The 25,250-nt window shown below is 39.0% G+C and overlaps 3 protein-coding genes across 3 annotated transcripts; all 3 read left to right on the forward strand.

Moving 5' to 3' along the window:
- The first annotated feature begins 14,659 nt into the window (after positions 1-14,659).
- On the forward strand, positions 14,660-17,465 carry LOC149165156 (putative receptor protein kinase ZmPK1). The gene has a single exon (XM_089432257.1). The coding sequence runs from the start codon at positions 14,800-14,802 to the stop codon at positions 17,320-17,322; it is 2,523 nt and encodes an 840-aa protein (XP_089288383.1). The 5' UTR covers positions 14,660-14,799; the 3' UTR covers positions 17,323-17,465.
- A 3,029-nt stretch (positions 17,466-20,494) lies between these two features.
- Positions 20,495-21,462, forward strand: LOC149165157 (putative receptor protein kinase ZmPK1). Its single transcript, XM_089429725.1, has 2 exons — positions 20,495-21,269; positions 21,362-21,462. Exons 1-2 carry the CDS (start codon positions 20,495-20,497, stop codon positions 21,460-21,462), a joined length of 876 nt encoding a protein of 291 aa, XP_089285851.1.
- Positions 21,463-21,489: 27 nt separating this feature from the next.
- On the forward strand, positions 21,490-22,081 carry LOC149165158 (G-type lectin S-receptor-like serine/threonine-protein kinase At2g19130). The gene is made up of 2 exons (XM_089429726.1): positions 21,490-21,662; positions 21,829-22,081. The coding sequence occupies exons 1-2, from the start codon at positions 21,490-21,492 to the stop codon at positions 22,079-22,081; spliced, it is 426 nt and encodes a 141-aa protein (XP_089285852.1).
- Positions 22,082-25,250: the final 3,169 nt, after the last annotated feature.

Consider the following 25,250-nt stretch of genomic DNA (forward strand, 5'->3'; position numbering starts at 1 on the left):
ACCAGCCACCAGTCGCCCGCCCGGCTTCACCCAGCCACCAGACGGGCGGGTGGCTGGTTGATTCCCGGAATCAACCAGCCACCAACCGAGGGCGGGCTGCTGGTAGCTGGTTGATTCCCAGAATCAACCAGCCACCAGCTGGGCGGCCAGCTGGTGGCTAGTTGATTCCGGGAATCAACCAGCCACCAGCCGGGTGGCCAGCTGGTGGTTGGTTGATTCCCGGAATCACCCAGCCACTAGCAGGGTAGGCGGCTGGTGGCTGGTTGATTCCTGGAATCACCTAGCCACTAGCCGGGCCACCGGCTGGTTGATTCCGGGAATCAACCAGCCACCAGCTGATTCTCGGAATCAACCAACAACCAGTTGGCCGCCTGGCTGGTCGCTGGTTGATTCCGGGAATCAACCAGCCACCAGCCGGGCAGCCGGCTAGTGGCTCATTGATTCCGGGAATCAACCAGCCACCAGCCGCCCGCCCGGCTTCACCCAACCACCAGCTGGGCGGGCAGCTGGTGGCTGGTTGATTCCCGGAATCAACCAGCCATCGGCTGGTGCCTGGTTGATTCTTGGAATGGTGGCTGGTTGATTCTGGGAATCAACCAGCCACCAGCCGCCCGCCCGGCTGGTGGTTGGGTGAAGCCGGGCGGGCGGCTGGTGGCTGGTTGATTCCTGGAATCAACTAACCACCAGCCGGGCGGCCAGCTGGTGGCTGGTTGATTCCCGGAATCAACCAGCCACCAGCCGGCCACCCGGCTGGTGGCTGGTTGATTCCGGGAATCAACCAGCCACCAGCTGGCCGCCCGGATGGTGGCTGGTTGATTCTCGGAATCAACTAGTCACCAGCCGGGCAGGCGGCTGGTGGCTGGTTGATTCCGCCGCCCGGCTGGTGGCTGGGTGATTCCGGGAATCAACCAGCTGCCCGCCCTTTTGGTGGCTGGTTGATTCCCAGAATCAACGAACCACTCGCTGGCCGCCCGACTGGTGGCTGGTTCCAGCCACCAGCCGGGGGCTGGTTGATTCCCGGAATCAACCAGCCACCAGCCGCCCGACCAGCCACCAGCTGGCCGCTCGGCTGGTGGCTAGTTGATTCCGGGAATCAACCAGCCACCAGCCGCCCGCCCGGCTTCACCCAGCCACCAGCCGCGCAGGCCGCTGGTGGCTGGTTGATTGATTCTCGGAATCAACCAGCCACCAGCCGGCCGGGAATCAACCAGCCACTAGTCGGGCAGCCGGCTGGAATCAACCAGCCACCAGCCGCCCACCCGCCTGGTGCCTGGTTGATTCCCGGAATCAATCGGCGGCTGGTGGCTGGGTGAAGCCGGGCGGGCGACTGGTGGCTGGTTGATTCCCGGAATCAACTAACCACCAGCCGAGTGGCTAGCTGGTGGCTGGTTGATTCCAGGAATCAACCAGCCACCAGCCGGGCCGCCGGCTGGTGGCTGGGTGATTCCAGGAATCAACCAGCAACTAGCCGGGCGGGCGGCTGGTTGATTTTGGGAATCAAATAGCCACCAGCCGCCCGCTCGGTTGGTGGCTGGTTGATTCTCGGAATCAACCAGCCGCCCGCCCGGCTGGTGGCTGGTTGATTCCCGGAATCAACCAGCCGCCAGCCGCCCTACCAGCTAGTGGCTGGGTGATTCCGGGAATCACCCAGCCACCAGCCAGGTGGGCAGGCGGGCCGCCGAGGTGGGGCGGCCCCGAATCTCCCAGCCACCAGCCGGGCGGGCAGGCGGGCCACCAGGGTGGTGCCACCCTAGGCTGCACCACCCCGTCGACCCTCCCGCCCGGCCGGCTGGTGGCTGGGTGATTTTGGGAATCACCCAGCCTCCAGCCAGGCCGCCGGGATAGCGTGGCCTGGGCTGGCCCCACCCCGGTGGCCCACCCGCCCGCTCGGCTGGTGGCTGGGCGATTCTGGGAATCACCCAGCTACCAGCCGGGCTGGTGGCTGGGTGATTCCAGCCGCCTGGGTGATTCCTGGAATCACCCAGCCACCAGTCGGGCGGGCGCGGGCGACTGGTGCCTGGGTGATTCCCAAAATCACCTAGCCACCAACCAGCCGGGCAGGCGGGGTTGCGCGAATCACCAAGCCACCAGCCGGGCGGGCGGGTGGGCCGCCGAGGTGGCCCGGCCCTGGCCCAGGCCGGGCCACCCCAGCGGGCCAGGGCCGGGCCACCTCGGCGGCCCACCCGCCCACCCGGCTAGTTGCTAGGCGATTCCGGGAATCACCCAACCACCAGCTGAGCGGGTGGCCAGGCTGCCGGGGTGGCACAGCTTTGGCTGGCGCCACCCCGACGGCCCGCCCGCCCACCCGGCTGGTGGCTGGGCGATTCCGGGAATTGCCCAGCCACCAGTCGCCTGCCCGGCTGGTGGATGGGTGATTCCGGAAATCACCCAGCCACCGGGCGGGCGGGCCGCCGGGGTGGCGCGGCCTGGGCTGGCGCCACACCGGCTGCCCGCCCGCCTGCCCGGCTGGTGGCTGGCCGATTTCGGGAATCACCCAGTCACCAGCCGTGCCACCCCGGTGGCCTGCCCGCCCACCCAGCTAGTGGCTAGTCGATTCCCGGAATTGCCCAGCCAGCAGCCGGGTGGGCAGGCTGGCCGCCGGGGTGGCGCGGCTTGGGCTGGCGCCACCCCGGTGGCCCGCCCGCCCACCCGGATGGTGGCTGGGCAATTCCTGGAATCATTTTTCTTTTGTATCTAGCATGTTATGGTTGAAAACATGTTGAATTTATACTTAGGAAAGAAAAATGATATCCTACCAAAAACATTAATGTGTTTTTTTCCTCATAAACAACTTTGTTTGGCACATAAAAATTTGGTTTTACTATCATTTTTTAAAAAGTTTGAAAATTGACCCTAAAAAAAAAATCATTGTTCCAGTATCATCACTTTCGTTTTGAAGCTATATTTTGCACGAAAATTTCGTAGTCACTGCCATTTTTAAAACATGTTCAAAATTGACCCCTAAAAAATAAAATCATCGTTCTAGTATACACACTTTTCATTTTTAGCACTGTTTTTGATGTTTTTTCGGGGTTTTTTGGCCAGAGTTCCCGTTTTGAGTTTATAGTTCCCGTTTCAAAGTTTACATTGTTTTTATAAAGCAGTGAGTGACAACACCATGTATGCCACACCGTACCATGCAAATGTTATCTGACAACAATACCATGCACTAAACCAATGATTGGCTTAGTGCATGGTGGATAATTATCACATTGCTAGCACAAGGTCCAGGAAAATATCAACAGGGAAAATTTTAAGAACCACCCTAAATTTATATGTATAATAAATGGGCTAATCTCCATGATACATAGGAAAAATGGGAGGTGATTTTATCAATAATATAATATGTATATATAAATTTTTTGGCGAATCTCTCACCAGATTATATTATCTTGTACAGTGATGGAGAATATTTCACTGAATTATAAAATCTTGTAAGATCTTGACAAATCTTTTACTGAATAATAAAACATTGTGAAGTCTTGGCGAATGTTTTGTTAAAGTATAAAACCATATATGATAATAAGAAAACATATTCATTAAATTGTAATATACTAACATACATGTTTGGAAAAAAGAAACATAATTTTCTCTTCCTACAAACAATGTTCCAAGTTTCAGTGGTCGTGTTTGTCAAGGTTCTTACAATACACTCTTTCATATCCTTCTATTAGTTTTGATAATATTCCACAACAAAGTTCTTGTAGGTGTTGATATTGACCACGAGTTCTGTCAAGGTAGGAGAGATTAATCTTTTCTGTACAACTTTTGTCAAGCTACCACTTTTTTTAAGTTATCAAATTTCTTTTTTATTCCATAGACTCCAACTGCGAGATAAAAAAAAAAAAAAAACACATCAAGTTTGTTTACCCCAACATGCCAACAAGTAGCAAGCCCCAACTATATTATATAAGAAAGTATTAGGTATCCCAAAGGCTTGAAGGGGATCTAATTGAAAGAAGTGACTATTGTGAGAAGCCTTCCAATCAATATATGAATATATAAATGTAGATTTATTATTATTTTAATTGGAATCTTCAATTAAATAATAAAATTTAATTACGTCTCTCCCAATCTAAATTTCTTATTAGCATAATTCACTACCCTCATACGTCTCGCATTTTTTAACAGCGTTGTAACATGTAGATTAATTTCCTTTTTGGTGAACAATCTCCACATTTTAGGAAAATATGGTGTAGTGACTCCAACCCCTATAGATCATTAGGACAAACTAAGAATAACACAGAAGATGAAAGGTTGTACAAACTAGCTTATTTTTCAAACAACTAATCCAACATCAGTACCTAAACTTTTTCATGAAGATATCATATTGAGAATGTTTGAAAAATGGTGGGAAATCTTCTGCGAGGGTGATGCAGAAAGAGTGATAAGGTTTCAATGTTTTGAATTTTTTTTGTTAAATCAGAAAAACCAATATTAATGGAGATATTGGTATTTTTTTACTAAATTTTGTGAAATGAATAATTGTAGCTTTAACCATTCACATTAAGATGTTTTTACAATATAATTTCCTAAGTCTATTTAATATCTTCATTATCATAAAAACCAACCTATCTCCATCTTAACTCCACATCTACCACTCTTAGAGAGATGAAATCTATTTATCCCTCTGAGCACTTGGTAGACCCGGAATTAAGATGGATCTAAGATGATAGAATTTCCCCTTTAAATAGTCTATTCTCACATGAATACCATGGTATTACCATGGGTCAATACCATGGGTTATCATAACCCTGGAGCTTAAAAATCACTATTAGTAATTTATAAAAATTAATAAAATTAATAATTGATTTTTATTTTTATTTTAACCAAGTTAAAATGTTTAATATACATTAAATTACAACATCCATTTTTACTCTTGATCCACCAAGCCCCGAGAGGGATCAAATATTTTTTCACTCTATGCTAGTTTGCATATCACGATATTTGATCCCTCTCAGGGCTTAGTAGATCCAGAGTAAAGATGGATCTATGCTGGTATAATTGCCCCCTTTAAATAGGCTACATTCCACGTGAACACCATGGGTCAATACCATGTGCCATTTTTATCTTTATTAATACTAATATTAGGGTTAGTAATGTTTTTTTGCATGGTATTAATAATAATCTAGCCCATGGTATTTGGCCCATAGTATTTTTCCCATAGGTTTCACCTAAATATAACACATTTTTTGAGTGTTCGTAAATATAAGGTGACTTATGGAGTAAATATAAATTTTTTATTTATTTATTTACCATACCTCTTTTACAAATATGGTATTTGGCCCATAGGATTCACTTAAATAAAACCTCTTTTTTGAGCCTTCATAAATAGAAAGAGGGTTATGGACTAAATATAAAAAAAGGTTTTATTTATTTACCATACCTCTAGTTTATTTATATTTTTATTTATTCACCATACCTTTTGAGTAAGTATAAAAAGAGGTTTTATTTATTTACCATACCTCCACTTTGTTTATATTTTTATTTGTTTACACCCTTGCATGTATATAAGGTGACTTATGGAGTAAATATAAAAAATGTTTTATTTATTTACCATACCTCTCATTTATTTATATTTTTATTAATTTACCATACCCATTATAAATATGGTATTTGGCCCATATGATTCACTTAAATAAAACCTATTCTTGAAATTAAGGCAAAAGGAAGGTTGTAACTCCTAATTTCAAGGGCTAAATTTACCTTTTTTACCCTCTCCCTTAAAATAAGGTGGGCTAACCTCCATACCTATTTTTTTTATAAAATAAATTTGAGGTGATTTGTAAAAATGTTCTATGATACAAAATATTCGCCCACTAAAAATTTAAAACCCCTTAATTTCGTCTAAGGGCGAAAATTCGCCCCTAAAATTTTCCATGCTTATGTCATTGGCATTAAGATCCATAGAGACAGATTTCGAGGCATCTTGGGTCTGTCTCAGGAAACCTATATTAATAAAATTTTAGAGAGATTTCGGATGAAGGATTGTTCACCAAGTGTATCTCCCATTGTGAAGGGTGATAGGTTCAATTTGAACCAATGCCCGAAGAACGACTTTGAAAGGGAACAAATGAAGAAAATTCCATATGCTTCTGTTGTCGGAAGCCTAATGTATTCTTAGGTCTGCACAAGACCTGACATTGCATTTGTTGTGGGAATGTTGGGACGATATCAGAGTGATCCAGGTTTAGACCACTAAAGAGCTGCAAAGAAAGTAATGAGGTACCTTCAAGGAACCAAAAACTACATGCTTATGTATAGACATACGAACAATTTGGAATTAATTGGCTACTCAGATTCTGACTTTGCTGGATCCATTTATGTAATTAAAAGGACATTTTAAATAACCAAAGAACACAATCTTATCTACAATTGCATCACCTATTTCTTTTTAAACGAGACAAATACTTTAAATTAAAAACTTGGATTATGTGATCATAACCGTTTACATCAAAAAATTAAAACGTGCCTTAGTCATTTCAACTGCTTCTATGTTCTAGTATATCCAAAAAGGACTTTATTTCCCCTACGAGCCGTGTCGAATATAATATTGCACTGATATTTCCCATATGACCGATAGAATTGGCCCAAAATATAAACATACTTGCAATAGATAAAAAGGCATTAACCAGTATTTGACGACTTGACTTCCTCCCTGGTGCATTAGTTTCCTCTACTCATTCCCACTCCTTTGTCACCAATGCCCAAATTTCCCTGTAACTGGGTAAGGACAGGACCGGGGAGCCCGACGATGATTTCTTGCACCCTAGTAAATATGATGTTACTAATCAACTCCAAATTGGAGGAGAGGAAGTATGATTACTTCCTGACAATTTTTTGCTCCAATGACACCTCCACACTCTCAAATTTAGCGTTGATATAGTCTGCATTGGTCGTGCGGTATTTCTCCAACAAATCCACTTGATGCGTGAGGAGGTCGAGCCTTCCCTTCAGTAATTTAAATAGAAAATTGATCGCCCTCTTCCACCAAGTCGTGTCATCTTCTGAAAGTTTCCCTCCCTGCGATGCCATCATCAATTCACTCAGAAAGGAATAATTGCTCAACTTATACTCAAACGATTAAACTAATAGATGCTATTGTTGGAGACAGAGTCTCCTTATATAAGGTGTCATCCCGAACTTCACACTTTCATTCAACTCTCGCCATTAATGCATACAAACTTTCAATCTTCATTCCCATTAAATATATGTCCTTCTCGAGAGATCTGTTAAACCATCCATGCAGCCAATTCGATGTAACACGAGGTGAATTATGCCTCCATCTCTTTGCCATTAAATCACTTGAATGAATTTCATTCCTCCCAAGCAGGTAAACTAACCACGTGTCCACAGACCCTCTATGCAGAGATATGTATCTCGCCAGGGCTCTTAACGTCTTGCCTCGGGACTCTAGAATCCTACCAAGTGGGTACTCATCCCATTCCATAACCCACCTGCCCCGCATGTGATCCCTTACTCTATTCATCATCTGTCTGTCACCGCCATCATTGATGGCCACGTGCTCCATCTTAACCAACATAATTCTATGGTATGGAAATTAGGCCCTTGTCCTATCCATTTATTTCACATGTACTTGCCCCCAACAACGTGCCACGATTCACCATATCGTCGGCCTACCAATTGAGTTGGAGGAGGATGTGGAATAGGGACAACACTTCAAATATCTACATATGGTGATTGATCCTTTTCACTAGAGAGGTGCTTGGGAGATCAGAGTTTATATTAAGAGCTAAAAACATCCAAATTACCAGCAAGGAATCCCCTATGAAACACAATTTATTAAATATTTTATTGTTTTGCGCAAACAAATTTCCTCAAGAAACAAATTTCCACAAACTAATCCATATTAAATATTTTATTATTTTGAACAAGCTAATTTACACAAGAAACAAATTTCCAGAAACTAATCCACAATGCAAAGACGTGTCTTTGTTTTCTTTACTAGAATTTCTAAATGGTATTGACAATATGAAAATTCAGTACACACGTCTTTGCTTTATTTACTATGAATTTCTAAATGATATCGAAAATATGAAAATTGAGTCATATTGACTGGAAGAATTAATTAAGTTTTGAAATCTGGATGGGCACTAATACAACAATTGAAAACATGGACGACGAAGCGTGCTACAACACAATACTGGAAGTGCTCTCATCCGGTGTCATCCTTTGAAGAAGAAGCGACGAAAATTCAAGGTAATCCTATAATTCATAAGTCTCCTTCCAATGGTTGTGTATCCCTCACCCAACATCCTATTTCCTCAGCATACCCATCCTCGACAGATGGTGTTGATGAGGCTTTGGATTCCTGTAGGTATAGTATTAAAAATTTAATTATCTAGCCAAAATCTACATCATGACCTACTGATAAATTTGATGATCCTCCTCCTCCCTCTCTGGAGGCCAATACTTTGGGTGACTCCTATCATTCTGAACAACCACATCTATTATGGGGTGTCACTCTCCGCCCTCAAGATGATGACCCTTCTCGCTTAGTTTCATCTCTCAGGAATTCGATCAAGAGTAACATATCATTTCTTATGCACAGCTCTGATATGGACTTAGTTCTCATTACTAGTAAGGATCAAGATATTAATCTATCTCCTATCATTAGCCCTAATTCGACTAAGAATATTACTACTCGCAAGAAATCTGGGAGGGGTAAATGTCATCGACATTCCAAATCTTCGAAAGCCAGATCTCTGAAATTTGGGAGTGATGATGCATTATGTGAGGTTCCCATCATCGAGTCAGTATCTAAATGGGCCCTTAGAGTGCACAAGCCCATTTCCATGGTTTCATCATGAATTTCCTCTCTCTTAATATCCACGGGCTAGGGGACACCTCCAAAAAACGATCCCTACGTCATCTTATTCTATCTGTTGGGTCTAAGATTGTTTTCATACAAGAGACAATGGCTTCCATGGACTATCTCAGGCAATACTTTCAATCCATAGGCCCTGGGTGGTGTTTGGCGACGATTGAACCTTGTGGCATGTTGGGTGGCCTCGTTGCTATGTGGGATTCTTCCTGGTTTATTTGAAGAGCATATAATTTTTTTGTAGGTATTTTATTATCTAGGTATATGCGCAGTTTCAAATCCCGCATCAATTTTCTCAACATTTATGCTCCATATCGAAACATGAAGGAGTTTTGGTCAGAATAGGTTCATGTGGGATTCTGAAAGTTGGTTCTCTAATTATGGCAGGTGACTATAATTTGACTATGTATGGGGAGGAGATATTGGGGTCAAAGGGTTGCTTAGATTCTTTGGGTTCCTTCTTTCAAGAGCTATTTTACAACAATCATTTAGTGGATATAAAACCGCTACCATTTTCTCCTACTTGGACAAATGACAGGGTGGTTGGGGACTATATTGGCAAGATATTGGATAGATTCTTGATGCATGAGAATATTTTGGAATCCTTTGGTAATGCCAGATCTTTGATCTCACATGAAAGGTTATCAGATCATTCGCCCATTATTCTACAGTACACGATAGAATCACCATGGACAGACATTCCATTCAAGTTCAATAGGACATGGCTGGATGACTTGGGTTTTTATGACCTAGTTCGGGATTCGTGGTAGTCTCTTGGGTCTATACAAAGTCAATTGGCCATGTACCCGATTATGGAAAAGTTGTGGGTTCTCAAGAAAATTGTTATTTCTTGGGAAAAACAGAAAAATATTTGTATGAAACAAGATCTAGCGGACATTGATAAGGAAATTTCCTATATTCACAATACTTTGAATCTAGATTGTCCGGACTAGGCAATGATTGATTTATTGAAAGAATTGGAACTCCAAAAAATGAATGTCTTAAAGATTCAAGAAGATACTTAACGGTTAAAAAGTAGAGCCATTTGGATTTCTAGTGGTGATCGAAATATCAAGTTCTTTCAGAAATTTGCTTCTCATAGATGCTCCATTAATACTATATGGCATATCGATTCGAAGGACGGGGTTCACATTTTCAATTTGAGGGACATACAAATGGAGGTGATTAATTATTTTTAGAAGATCTATATGGAGAGGACTGATGTGGATATAGAAAAACAACTACATCTCATTGTATTATATCCTACTTTGTTCATAGAATGAGATAACCAAGAAATTGATAGTCCCGTCACATTGGAGGAGATTTCTTATGTCCTAAAATCTTTCTCTAAAGATAGGTGCCCTGGCCTTGATGGTTGGATATTTGAAAATTTTCTACACTTTTGGATATAATGGGATCAAACCTTTTGAATATGGTGGAGGAATCCAGAGGGTTCTATAGTGTGGATGGAGCGATCAAATCTACTTTCATTGCACTTATTCCAAATACTACAAATCCAAATACTTTTGGGGATTTTCATCCTATTTCTCTTTGTAATATCACATATAAGTTGATTTTCAAGGTTATTGGTAACAAGATTAAGGAGAAGTTGTCTATGTACATTTTCGAGGAACAGTTTGGCTTTATTGAGAACTATCAAATACACGACGCTACTACCATTGCTCAAGAATGCTTACATTCTATTAAAGCTCATTAAAAGGATGCCTTGATACTAAAATTGAATCTCCATAAGGCCTATGATTGTGTTGATTGGTCATATCTTCGGATGGCTCTGTTCAAAATAGGCCTTAAATAGATTTTGGCTAATTGGATTATGGCCTACGTTGCTTCAGTTAATTATGCTATGCTTATCAATGGCTCACCCACATCTTTTTTTCGCCCCTATCGTGGGCTTCGCCAGGGATGTGCTTTGTCCCCTTTGTTATTTATACTGGTGATGGATGGTCTTAGTCGCATCATAAGGGTGGCGCAAAATAATGGTCTATTCTGGGGTATACAAGTATGTCGGGGATCTGCTACCTCTCATCTACTATTTGTAGATGATGTATTGTTATTTGGACAAGTTTCAATCCATCAATGGCGAATCTTATTTCATATTATTTCTTGTTATGGTTAGGCCTTGGGGCTTATTGCGAATAACCACAAATCAGCCTTGATTAAGTGCTCTAAGGATGATGAAGTTTTATCGGTCATAGCTAATATATTTAATATGCATACATGTACACTAGAAAATGGTTTCACGTACTTAGGTTATTGGTTGAAATCCAGATACATATGAATCAATATTTTAGTTTTTGTTTTTTATATAGTTAAGAGCATTAAAAATATTAAAATATACATTTTGTGGCTTTTGTTTCTATAATGATTATCAATGACACATATTAATCCATATATTCATATTAATGAAATTCAACATTTTTTCTTTTATAAAAGACTATAAATATAATTTAATTTTTTAATATATATAATTTAAATGTAGGGTAGTAAGTGAGAAAAACACAAATATGATACTTTATGTTGAATGATAAAGTGAGGATTTCCCAATTATTCTTGATATTAAATATTTTTTTGAAATTTTCTTTGAAATTTTCCATCATTAGAAACTAAAAAGCAAAAGGAAAATCTATATTTTCCATGTTAGAGACTAAAAAGCAAAAGGAAAATTTATATTTGAGTTTGGATTGCCAAGTGGTCTTTCGTGTAACATGGAATAAAAACAACCCAAAGTCATTCACATCTCATTTTCCTAAGTCGTTGCCCTGACAGCTTTATAACATTATAATTAGTCAATGCTTACCGTTTCGTTTCAATTGGGTTAATAGAACCTTCCAAACTTTTTCTTTTAACTATTATTTATTATTATTATAATAAATAATAACTCTCTGGGTATTTATTATTATGCAAAAGTGGTATTTGATTGGTTGAATGGTAATGTCAATTTGGAAGTTTCCAATCTGCTGTATTAGATGGATTGTATTAATGGACTCTAGAGCTCCTCATGTATATCCCATTGTCACATCTTCATAGAATTCAATATTATTGTAGATGACCTATCCAAAAAAGGGATTGTTTGCTTTGCCAAACACATTTTTTCAAAGTTCTTATTAATAGTGTATAACTGGAAGAGGGGACACTGAAATTGGATTAATTGTTGCATAAATCTTTCTGTGTTTTTCTTACTTGATACATTTTTCCCTGACATATTATTAAGCTTTGAAAGTACTAGTTGCTAGTCATTATTTTAGAGGCTTATATTATATTAGAATTAGCTACGAATACATATAAATCAATATTTTAGTTTTTTGTTTATGGTATAGTTGAGAACATTAAAAACATTAAAATATATATTTTGTGGATTTTGTTTCTATAATGATTATCAGTGACACATATTAGCCCATGTATTCATATTAATGAAAATCAATATTTTTTCTTTTATGAAAAACTACAAATATAATTTTATTTTTTTAATATATCTATATGATACTTTATATTGGATGATAAAGTGAGGATTTCCACCATTTTTCTTGATATTCCTATGTTCCATCATGAGAAACTAAAAAGCAAAAGGAAAATTTATATTTGAGTTTGGATTGCCAAGTGGTCTTTCGTGTAACATGGAATAAAAACAACCCAAAGTCATTCACATCTCATTTTCCTAGTCGTCGCCCTGAGAGTTTTATAACATTATAATTAGTTAATTTTACCGTTTCGTTTCAATTGGGTTAATAGAACCTTCCAATTTTTTTAATTATTTATTATTATTTTTAAAATTAAAATCAAGTTATATATTAAAATATTAATGTATAATATTTCGTTTCAATTGGGTTAATAGAACCTTCCATTTTTTTTAATTATTTATTATTATTTTTAAAATTAAAATTAAGTTATATATTAAAATATTAATGTATAATATTTTTTTGATTATTTACCGTTTCGTTTCAATTGGGTTTCGTTTCAATTGGGTTAATAGAACCTTCCAAATTTTTTTAATTATTATTTATTATTATTTTTAAAATTAAGTTATATATTAAAATATTAATGTATAATATTTTTAAATCGAAAGAGATGTTTATTTTAGAATTGGGTTTTTAGAATTTTAATATAATTATTAATAATTATTAAGTTTAATAATAAAATTTAGCTTTTATAAAATATTCTTAATAATATATACAAATCAAATGGTAAAATTGATTTCTAAAATAGTTATGGTTTTTCTCCCTCTTAATTAAATTGATTAATTAAAAAATGTCATATAACAAGTGTTATATGAGACTTTAATGTTTGATTAATAAGTCATCGTATTGGCCCATGATATTGTAATCAATTAAAAATTTCTATAGTAAAATAAGATTAATCTTCATGTATAACAATTTAGTTTCATAATGAGATTGTTTTTCAGATTAATCACATTATTGAGATTTGATCTAAGTTTCGAACCAACTAATGTTAGTTGGTTCATACTCGGATAAAAGTCGACCTTTGTCTCGAGGATAAATCATATTAGTCATATTATTCCTTTGCCTCGAGGATGAACCAACATTTTTTTCCATTAATTACAATACTCTACGAGCCTGTATGGAATCTCTCTTCAACACATTAGTTGGTTCAAAATGTCCACCAAATCTCAATAATGTGATTAATTCTAAAGATAATCTCATTATCAATGTGGATCACAAAAATCTAAGATCTAACAATTTAGTTTAATGTTTTTTCAAATGGATATATGTTTAACTTATATATTGTTTTTATTATTATTAATAATAATGTAATAATAATTTAAAATAAAGTTATAATTTTATGGTTTTTATATTTTAACATCATCAAAAATATTTTAAGTGTTTTGATGCTTATTATGGATTGATATATATTCCCATTTATTAACCATTTAATTTAATTTTTATTTTAGATAGTTAATAGCAATATTTTATATTTATTAATTGTTGAGTTTCTTTAGTGTTATTTATTCAGCCTCAGATGTTAGGAGAGATAAGTCTGATACTCAGACCTATTATTAGCTCCTAGATCTTCTCCACTAGGGCCAGATGTTGATGGAGACCGTTTGGTTGTCACCCTTTGTATAGACATCATTGTACTCAATAGTCCCTTTCATCTACTTATAGTCATTAGTTAGACATAGATATAATTATCTTATCTTATCTTATCTTATCAATAATTATTTAATGGATAGTAAAACATAATCTTTATAGAATATTTATAAAATATTTTTAATAATAATTAAAAATAGATAATTGAGATTTATCTCAAATATAATTATAACTTTTTAAAATTAATTACAAAAATCTTTCCAACTATTTTTGATTCTATATATATTTATGGTTAGTTTATTATAATTTTTTGTTATGTAATTTTTTTAATTATCTATACATTTAATTTATATATTAATTTTTTTAATTAATATAATAATAATAATAATAATAATATAATTTTGTTGAGTGGATCATACGGCTTTTTAAAATGTATCTTGAAAATAAAAATAAGATAATGCTTATTGATACTTTATGGTGCGCTCGTTCTTATTAATATTAAAAATTTAAAAACTTATTGATAGAAATGTGTAATTCAACATCGGCATACATTTGCTAATTCAATCTCCGCGTAATCGGCTCAGCGAATCTTCTTCCGCTCATGGATGTCATCCGCCCGCCCTTATTCTTGTCCAATTAAGATGCCGTGCGTAATACTAGAGTAAGAACAATGCTACTTTGCTAGTTGTTAAATGTAAAGGATGACGCCTTTGGTACTCAGAAACTGCAGAAATCTTCTGCTCTGAATGGGTTTGAAGATGTCACGACCTTCTTGAGACTCAGATGATCAACAGCAACACAGGTGCCCAATTCATTAGGGTTTCAGACATTCTGCAGCAGCCAGGATAACAGTCGCCCTCCTCTGTTTCGAGCAGATTGGGGTTCAGCATGGCCATAATGGAAGCGCCAGAGGGAATCTGCTGGCGTTTGTTCTGTACCCAGCTCACATGTTTTTTTCTCCTCTTCAGTTGCAGGCTTGTTTCTGGAATTCCCAATTTCAACAATCAGTGCACCACTAAAAAAGATCGGTTGAGCCTGGGTTCTTCACTCACTCCTGAACAGAACACAACTTGCCTGATTTCTCCCAATGAAACATTCTCTGCTGGATTTTATGGAGTGGGCAACAATGCTTATGCTTTTGCCATATGGTATACTCACACACCCGACCGAACAGTGGCTTGGGTGGCTAACAGAGAAGTACCTGTCAACGGAAGGCAGTCACGTCTTTACCTGCAGAAAGATGGAAACCTCGCTCTGTGGGATGCAGATGGTAGCGTTCTGTGGAGTACCAACACCAGTAACAAGAATGTCAAAGAGCTTGTTCTTCTAGAAACAGGAAATCTGGTGTTACGCAGCTCTTCAGGAGATCAGATTCTGTGGGAAAGCTTCCAGTATCCAACCGATACTCTTCTTCCATTCCAGTCCCTCAATAATAATGCAGGGCAGTTAATATCCAGAAAAGGGAATACCACGTTTAACAGAGGCTACTATCGCCTGTATTTTGATAGCGACAACGTTCTTCGACTAATTTTCGAGGGATCAGGCATATCAAGCAACTACTGGCCTACACCTTACTTGCCAAACTTTCAGAACGGCAGAACCCCATACAATAGCAGCCGCCAAGCGGTGTTTAACAGCCTAGGTAGTTTCCTGTCAAGCGATGACTTTACCTTTAACGCCTCAGATTATGGAGAAGGCCCCAAGAGAAGATTAACTCTGGACATGGATGGAAACCTCAGACTCTACAGCTTGGTGGAAGAGACAGGTACATGGAATATTGTTTGGATGTCTTTTCCTGATCAATGTTCTGTTCATGGCTTCTGTGGTATCAACGGTCTCTGCATATACACCCCTGTTCCCAGATGTATCTGCCCCCCTGGTTTTCACAGGAATGATTCCACCGATTGGTTCCAGGGTTGCCAGCGCAATAAACCACTGAACTCGTCCAGTCTAAAGCTTGTTTATCTTCCACATACAGATTATTATGGCTATGATCTAAGTTACTATCAAACTGGGAACACATTTGAAAACTGCAAATTTCTGTGCATGAATGACAGCAAATGTGAAGCTTTTGCCTACAGATTGGATGGCACCGGAACTTGTTACCCTAAGGCTTTACTTGCCAATGGATTTCGATCTCCTGGTATTTTGAACCACATGTATATCAAAGTTTCCAGCAATGATTTTTCTGTTTCTAATTCTACCAGTGCAGCTCAGCCATTAAACTGTTCGGCTTTGACTACCACTGTGACAGAGACAGGCCAATACAAGAAGCATAAGACTGGCAGCGTTGTCAAATATACGCTAGGGTTTGCAATTGCATTTGGTGTTGCAGAGCTGGTCTGCATAATACTTGGATGGCGGTATATGTTTATAGAATATAGAGTTCCTGGCTATGATCGTCTAGGTTACTCACTGATTCCTGGGGGGTTCAAGAAATTCAGCTTTGCAGAGTTGAAGAAAGCGACGGATAACTTCACGGTAAAACTGGGGGAAGGAGGGTTTGGGACTGTGTACAAAGGGGTGCTTCCAGATGGTGAGGTGGTAGCGGTGAAGCAACTGGAAGGAGTATCCCAAGGTCATGAGCAGTTCTGGGCAGAAGTGAGTATGATTGGGAAAGTCCATCACATGAATTTGGTTCGTATGGTTGGCTTCTGTGCAGAAAGAAATCACAGGCTGCTGGTTTATGAGTACGTTGAAAACGGGTCTCTGGATAAGTATCTGTTCGCAGAAAGCGATGATAGAGTTTTGGGTTGGAAAGAAAGATTTGGGATTGCAGTGGGCACGGCCAAGGGGTTAGCCTACCTCCATGAAGAGTGTTTGGAATGGATCCTGCACTGTGACATCAAACCCCAAAACATACTTTTGGACATGAAATTTTGTCCCAAGGTTTCTGACTTTGGGTTAGCAAAGCTGGTAGACAGAGATCAGGCATTCTCCTTCTCCACAATCAGAGGCACCAGGGGGTACTTAGCACCAGAGTGGGCAATGAATCTGCCAATCACAGCCAAGGTGGATGTTTATAGCTTCGGGATTGTTTTGTTAGAGATGGTGACTGGACGAAGCTCATTATCCAGTTTAGCACTCCAAAATTATGGACATTTGGTGCAGTGGGTGTCTGCAATGAAGAAGGAAGGGAAAGCGATGGAGGAAGTAGTGGATCCTAAGATGCATGGAGATTTTGATTTGGAGGAGGTGGAGAGAGTCCTGAAAACAGCACTGCTCTGTGTGCAGCAAGAAAAGGATATGAGACCTTCCATGAGCCGGGTCGTCGAAATGCTTTCTCAACAGGACGTCTTTACACCAACAAATTCCATGTTGCCTAGCGACCCAGCCAGTTCATTTCGAATTTTCTCTTCCTCAATAGAGGGTCAATCCTCTTCCTCCTCATTTTATGCAGTAACAGCCTAGCAACAGAGTATTCCATTTCTCGATGTGTATTTCCATAAATGCTGTTGTAATGTAACCTGATTAGATCTATCCTGTATCCAGATTTAATAAGTGCTAAGAGGTATAAATCTTGGTACTAGAGATTCTAGTTTAGTTTAAGATGAATGTATAGTGTTTTTTTTTCCCGAAATGTTTATATATATATATATATATATATATATATTTATTTAATTTAATTGTAGTTTCAAATGTGTGTATTTATATATTTTTTATAATTTTTTAATAAAACATTAATATATTTTTTATAAATTTTTAATAAAACATTATGTTAATGATAATTTCTCTTCTATACTGTAAAGCATCTCACTATGTATTTTTCCACTCACTATTTTCAATAGAATAGAAAGTATTTTTCCACTCGCTATTCTCAATGCAAAAGTGTTTTTCACATATACATAAGTATGCCATTTTCCATCATTTCATTGTTGGTAATAAGAATATTCTAATTGAAAAATAAAAAACAAAAACAAATTGTAATACTTAAGTAGCACTCAATGCCATCGCTGTGTTCAATGGACTAATATTAACACTTTCAATGAATCGCTAATCATAGTTACTAATAATTTGTCATTAATTTAAGGAAGTTTATCATATTAAATTTAAAAATTAATTTTATTATATAGTTTTTGCCATTACTATCATATTGAAATTTTTTGGCGTGTGAAATACACTTTATAAGAAAATTTTAATTACTTCTTCTCTATCCAAAGGCAATGCAAAAACTGAACTGGGGTGAGGAGAATAACACATAACACTCCTCATAATTACTAAACACTCCTCATAATTACTAAAGATAACTTGGTTGAATCTATCCTATAGATCTCAATGAGTTTTATTCAAATTACATTGTCACTGAATTTGAAAATGAACTTGTATGTTGACAATGTAATTTGAACATGAACTTGTATGTTTTCAACGTATTTGGGAGTTTTAGCTCAAGGGTTCTTTCTTGAGCACGCCCTTATTCTTGCCCAATTAAGATGCCCTGTCTAATACTAGAGTAAGAACAATTCTAATTTGATAGTGGTTAAATGTAAAAGATGACGCCTTTGGTACTCAGAAACTGCAAAAATCTTCTGCTCTGAATGGCTTTGAAGATGTCATGACCTCCTTGAGATTCAGAGTATCAACAACAAGACAAGTTCCTAAGTCATTAGGATTTCAGACATTCTACAGCAGCCAAGATAACAATCGCCTTCCTCTGTTTCGAGCAGATTGGGGTTCAGCTTGACCATAATGGAAGACACAGAGTGAATCTGCTGATGTTTGTTCTGTAACCAGCTCACATGTCTCACCTGGGTCAATCCTCCAAGAGGGTTGCGTCCAAAGATGACTTTGTATGCTGAGCACTTCTTGGAGTTGAGAGACGGGCTCATTGTTCGACCCCAGTATACGTTTCACCACTAGTTTCATGTTCTTTGCATTCCTCTAGGCTGGTTCAGAGTAAACTCTCATAGACTTCGGGTAGAGACAGAGTAGGCCAGTTCAGAGTAGGCTCTAATAGACTTTGGGTAGAGACAGACCACCAGGGGAATAGACTAGACAGATTCTGCTAGGTATGTCATTTACAGGAAGTGGAGACCGAGGTGCACTTCATTTTTGGATGCCCTGTCTACTACGAGGTCAGAGGAAGGTTTCATTGCTTGTTCAGAGATTCTCGGACCCTTGCCGACTTTCTCCGGTAACAAGATCAGAGATGTTTGGCCCTATATATGCAGGGGGCTCTTAGGTTCCGAGTGCATATTCTTCAACATCCCATCAGACCAGACCCCACACAGAGGATCACGACATTTTTCAGAGTACTACCTTTAGACAGGGGCACCAAGAGATCGATTGATACCAGTTCGTATCTAGACTCCAAATCAGTGAGGATCTGTGGGACCTCACCCTGCCACATGAGATCTCAGCAACAATTCGGTCTCAGATCCATTCCTGGGAGACGGACTAGATCCTTCACCGTTCAGCAGCGTGTGAACCCCCCAGTAAACAATTTAGTGGACAGCTTGCACGTGCCATCGGCTCCTCGTCGGGCCAACAGAGTTTGTTGAGTTTCTTCAGTGTTATTCATTTAGCCTTAGATGTTAGGAGAGATGGGTCTGAACCTATTAGCCCCTGGATCTTCTCCGCTAGGGCTAGATGTTGATTTACTTCATGCATTGTATCTTTTATAGGAGACTGTTTGGTTCTCCAGTTTTGTATATACATCAGTGTACTCAACAGTCCCTTTGACGTACTTTATGGTTATTAGTTGGACATAAAAATTATTATCTTATGTTATCTTATCTTCACTTGCAGGCTTGTTTCTGGAATTCCCAATTTCAACAATCAGTGCACCACTAAAAGAGATCGGCTGAGCCTGGGCTCTTCACTCACTCCTGAACAGAACACAACTTGCCTGGCTTCTCCCAATGAAACTTTCTCTGCTGGATTTTATGGAGTGGGCAACAATGCTTATGCTTTTGCCATATGGTATACTCAGACACCCGACCGAACAATGGCTTGGGTAGCCAACATAGTACGTAAATCAACGGAAGGCATTCCTGTCTTTATCTGCAAAAATATGGAAACCTCGCTCTCTGGGATGCAGATGGTAGCGTTCCGTGGAGTACCATCACCGGTAACAAGAATGTCAAAAAGGTTGTTCTTCTAGAAACAAGAAATCTAGTGTTACGCAGCTCTTCTGGTGATCAGTTTCTGTGGGAAAGCTCCCAGTATCCAACCGATACTCTTCTTCCATTCCAGTCCCTCAATAATAACACAGGGCAGTTACTATACAGAAAAGGGAAATCCACTTTTAACAGAGGCTACTATCGTCTGTATTTTGATAGCGACAGCGTTATTCGACTAATTTTCGAGGGATGAGTCATATCAAGCAACTGCTGGCCAACTCCTCGCCTGGGAAACTTTCAGAACTGCAGAAACCCATACAATAGCAACCGCCAAGCGGTGTTTAACAACCTAGGTAGTTTCTAGTCAAGCGACGACTTTACCTTGAAGGCCTCGGATTATGGAGAAGTCCCTAAGAGAAGGTTAACTCTGGACATGGATGGAAACCTCAGACTATACAGCTTGGTGGAAGAGAAAGGTACACGAAATATTGTTTGAATGGCTATTTCTGATCAATGTTCTGTTTATGGCCTCTGTGGTATCAACGGTCTTTGCATATACACCCCTGTTCCCGGCTGTATCTGTCCCCTTTGGTTTTCACAGGAATGATTCCACAGATTGGTTCCAAGGTTGCGAGTGCAATAAACAACTGAAACAACTGAGCTCGTCCAGTCCAAAGCTTGTTTATCTTCCACATACAGATTATTATGGCTATGATCTAAGTTACTATCAAACTGAGACCACGTTTGAAAACTGCAAATTTCTGTGCATGAATGACAGCAAATGTGAAGCTTTTGCATATAGATTGGATGGCACAGGAGCTTGTTACCCTAAGGCTTTTCTTGGCAATGGATTTCGATCTACTGGTGTTTTGAACCACATGTATATCAAAGTTTCTAACAATGATTTTTCTGTTTCTAATTCTACCAGTGCATCTCAGCCATTAAATTGTTCGGCTTTGACTACCACTGTGACAGAGACAGGCCAATACAAGAAGCAAAAGAGAAGCAGCGTTGTGAAATATACGCTAGGGTTTGCAATTTCATTTGGTGTTGCAGAACTGGTCTGCATAATACTTGGATGGCTGTATATGTTTATAGAATATAGAGTTTCTCGCTATGATCTTCAAGGTTACTCAGTGATTCCTGGGGGGTTCAAGAAGTTCAGCTTTGCAGAGTTGAAGAAAGCGACCGATAAGTTCCGAGTAAAACTGGGGGAAGGAGGGTTTGGGAATGTGTACAAAGGGGTGCTTCCAGCTGGTGAGGTGGTAGCGGCGAAGCAACTGGAAGGAGTATCCCAAGGTCATGATCAATTCTGGGCAGAAATGACTCAATGAATATGATTGGGAAAGTCCATCACATGAATTTGGTTCGTATGGTTGACTTCTGTGCAGAGCGAAATCACAGGCTGCTGGTTTCTGAGTACGTTGAAAACGGGTTTCTGGATAAGTATCTGTTCGCAGAAAATGATGATAAAGTTTTGGGTTGGAAATAATGATTTGGGATTGCAGTGGGCACTGGCATGGGGTTAGTCTACCTCCATGAAGAGTGTTTGGAATGGATTCTGCACTGTAACATCAATCCCCAGAATATACTTCTGGAGATGAAATTTTGTCCCAGGGTTTCTGATTTTGGGTTAGCAAAGCTCGTAGACAGAGATCAGGCATTCTCCTTCACAATTGGAGGGGCCCAGGGGTTACTTATCACCAGAATGGGGGATGAATCGGCCAATCACAGCCAAGGTGGATTTTTATAGCTACGGGATTGTTTTCTTAGAGACGGTGACGGGACGAAGCTCGTTATCGGTTTAACAGTCCAAAATTATGGACAGTTGGTATAGTGGGTGTCTGTAATGACGAAGGAAGGGAGAAGCGATTGAGGAAGTAGGGGATCCCAAGTTGCATGGAGATTTTGATGTGGATGAGGTCGAGAGAGCCCTGAGAACAGCACTGCTCTGTGTGCAGGAAGAAAAGGATAAGAGACCTTCTATGAGCTGGGTCGTCGAAAAGCTTTCTCAACAGGACATCTTCACACCAGCAAATTCCATGTTGCCCAGCGATTCAGCCATTTCATTTCGAATTTTCTCTTCCTCGCTCATTTTATGCAACAGATGATTCCATTTCTCGCACACACATGCATGTATATTTCCATAAATACTATTGTAATACTACCTGCTTAGATCTATCCTCTATCCGGATTTAATCTTGATGCTGAATAAATTCTAGTTTCTAGATTCATCTCAAACTAGATTGTTATTTATTTTCTAGATTGTTATTTATTTTTTTATTTAATTTAATTTTGTGTTATTTAAGATGGAGTGTATTTATATTTTCCTAATATTTTTATTTTTTTATTTAATTTAATTTTGTGTTATTTAAGATGGAGTGTATTTATATTTTCTTAATTTTTTAATAAAACATATCTTCATGATAATTTCTCTTCCCTACTTTCTTGTAGAGCAGCTCACTACTACTCTTAATGCAATAGAAAGTGTTTTTAGCATATACATGAGAATGCTATTTTCCATCCTTCCATTGTCATAATAAGAATGTTAAAAAATAAAAGCAAGTTATAATACTCAATGGCATTATGTGTTTGCTTGATTAATATTAAAATTTTCAATGAATTGCTAATTATAATTATTAATAATTTTCCATTAATTTAGTGAAGTTTATTATATTGAAATTTTTTGGTTAGTGAAATATACTTCATACGAAATAGTTAGACACTTCCCCTCAATCCGAGGGTGGTGCAAGAATTGAAATCTTGGTGAGGAGGATGACACATAACACTCTTCATAATTGCTAGAGATAAACTCGGTTGGCAAATCTATCATATGGAACTTAATGTCTTAATGAGTTTTATTCAAATAAACTCAATTGGCAAATCTATCATATGGAACTTAATGTCTTAATGAGTTTTATTCAAATTACATTGTCACTGAATTTGGACATGAACCTGTACTAGATGACAAATTTTAAGTGCCCTTAATGTACTTAGGACTATTACCTGAAGGGTTCTTTCTTGATTAATTAATTATTATTCTTTAATATAATGAAAATGTTGTGGGGAAACCCCAAGAGATGCCTCTCAAAGTTCATGTATGTCATCCCTAGTAAACCCACCCATATTTAGACTAGGCGGCCTCTCAAGGTTCATGTATGTCATCCCTAGTAAACCCACCCATGTTTAGACCAGTCTGCCTAACCCAAATGTGTTTGAACTAAGCATCCCTAATTATGAATCTAACCAAATTCTTAGTATAATTGAAGACAATCTTTTCACTTAACTTCGTAAGACTCATTCTTATTGTTAATAATGAAAAATAAACTAATTGCATAGGATAATCATATTTTTGTTTGAAATAATCATAATAATTAATTATCACACTTTTTGTTGCAAAAATTATCAATTTGAGAGTATCAAGATGAAAAATGAAGGGGCAACGATGTAAAATGTGACAAAGTATTGGAGTTTGCATCACAATGCAAAAAGACTGATGCAAAACCCTAACAAGTGGAAAAATATGTGACATAAATAGCGCCTTTGAGTCACACTATCTTTGCAAATTTTGGAAATAAAAAGAAAAGACAAGGTTGCTTTCACTTCATTTTTTCATGATTTTGTGAGGTGGATCTTGTTGGACTTGAGGGAGGTCTATGGTGCATTCCATAGTAATAGTGAAGGGAGAATTGAAGGTCCTTCACTAGATCTATTAGATTTCATAAAAAATGATCTAATACTATTTCTCGTTGTTCCCACTTTTTAAAATTGTGTAGATCTCATTTGAGACTTCTTATATGAGTGGATGGAATTTGGGAATAATGTGGAGGTTCATGTTTGGGATTGAAGATTTAGAATGAATTTTGCCATAGGGTTTAATAAATGAAATCCAAAATTATAAAACAAAACAAGGGTATTAAGGCGTAGAGATATCTTCCTCTTCCTCTACTTTGCTCTCCCTATCTTTCCTTCATCTTCCTCTACTTTTCTCTCTCCTATCTCTCCTTCCTCTTCCTTTTATTCTTGTTATTCTATATCTTCCTCTTCTTCTTATTCTCTCTTTTCCCCTCCTCCTTCTCTTTCCCTTTCCTTTTTTTGCACATCCTTCTTCTTGTTCATCTTTTTCTACCTCTCCCTCCCCTTCTTCCTCTTCCTTTTAATCTTCTTTTACTCCTCCCCCGTCCTCCTCTTTTTATTTTCTCTCCCCCACTTCCTTTTCTTCCCCTTTTCCTTTTCCTTTTTCTCTTTTCCATCTCCCTCTGCTTTCTCATTATCTTTCCTTTCTCTCAACCTCATGCTTCTTCTCCCTCTCACTTTTTTCTTTCTCTTTCCTTTACTTATGCTTACCTCCTCTTTTTCTTCTTCCTATTTTATATTCTCCATCTCCCTTTACCTTTTCTTCACCTTCTTCCACTCCCTCATTGGTTGTTACCATGAATTCAAGTTGGGATCTAAATTCACGCCACCACAAAAGTCATATGTAGGTTGACCTATATGAAGCACCATGAGTTACCACCACAAGCCACTCAATCGTTGGGTCCCTCAAATCAACCGAATTGACTTCTACCACCATTGAAACACAGAAATCGTTGTGGTAGCTACAAATTTTACATATTTGTTGCCTAATATCTAGCCCTCATTGAATTAAATCTAATCAAGTCTCTTGATTCATAAAAAAAATCAGATTGAACCATTAAAAAGGAGGAGTCAATACCTAGCCTTAAAATCTTCTGCAATATCATCTGTCATAAAGGAGCCACCATGAGGGTGTTTCCTTAATGAATTACATCCCCTTCTCCCCCTTAACTCCTCTCTCTCCTCCGTACCCCCTCCTTGTCCCTTTTGTTTCACCCCCATCGTCACCCCCACCCCCCTCTTTAGTCTCTTGCCCCGTCCCTTCCCTCAACACCATACTCCCCCCTCGCCCATTCCCTTCACAATCAATCCCCACCCCTCCTCTCAACACCCCCTTCTTCCTCTCTCATTCCTTTCGCAATCAATACCCACACCATCAAACACTCTTCCTCTTTTGAACTAGCAAGCACATAGTGCATTCATATGATGATGGGAGCAAAATCATAGGGAAAACCAATCATGGCAGTGGGTTACATGGTGAGTAGGACACATACAAACATAGGGGAAAGCATACATAATGAGGTAGAGGCATCCCTCTCTACAAACCCCATTCTCCTAGCTACCCAAGTTTGCAAGTTTACTAAACTATTAGAACTACATATGAAAGGGAGCACTCTTTCATCCAAAGTTTCAAAGGCGGAATCC

Source organism: Pinus tabuliformis, chromosome 5_1 (assembly GCF_031772625.1).
Source record: "Pinus tabuliformis cultivar Carrire ecotype Pingquan chromosome 5_1, CPIR1, whole genome shotgun sequence".
NCBI lineage: Eukaryota > Viridiplantae > Streptophyta > Pinopsida > Pinales > Pinaceae > Pinus > Pinus tabuliformis.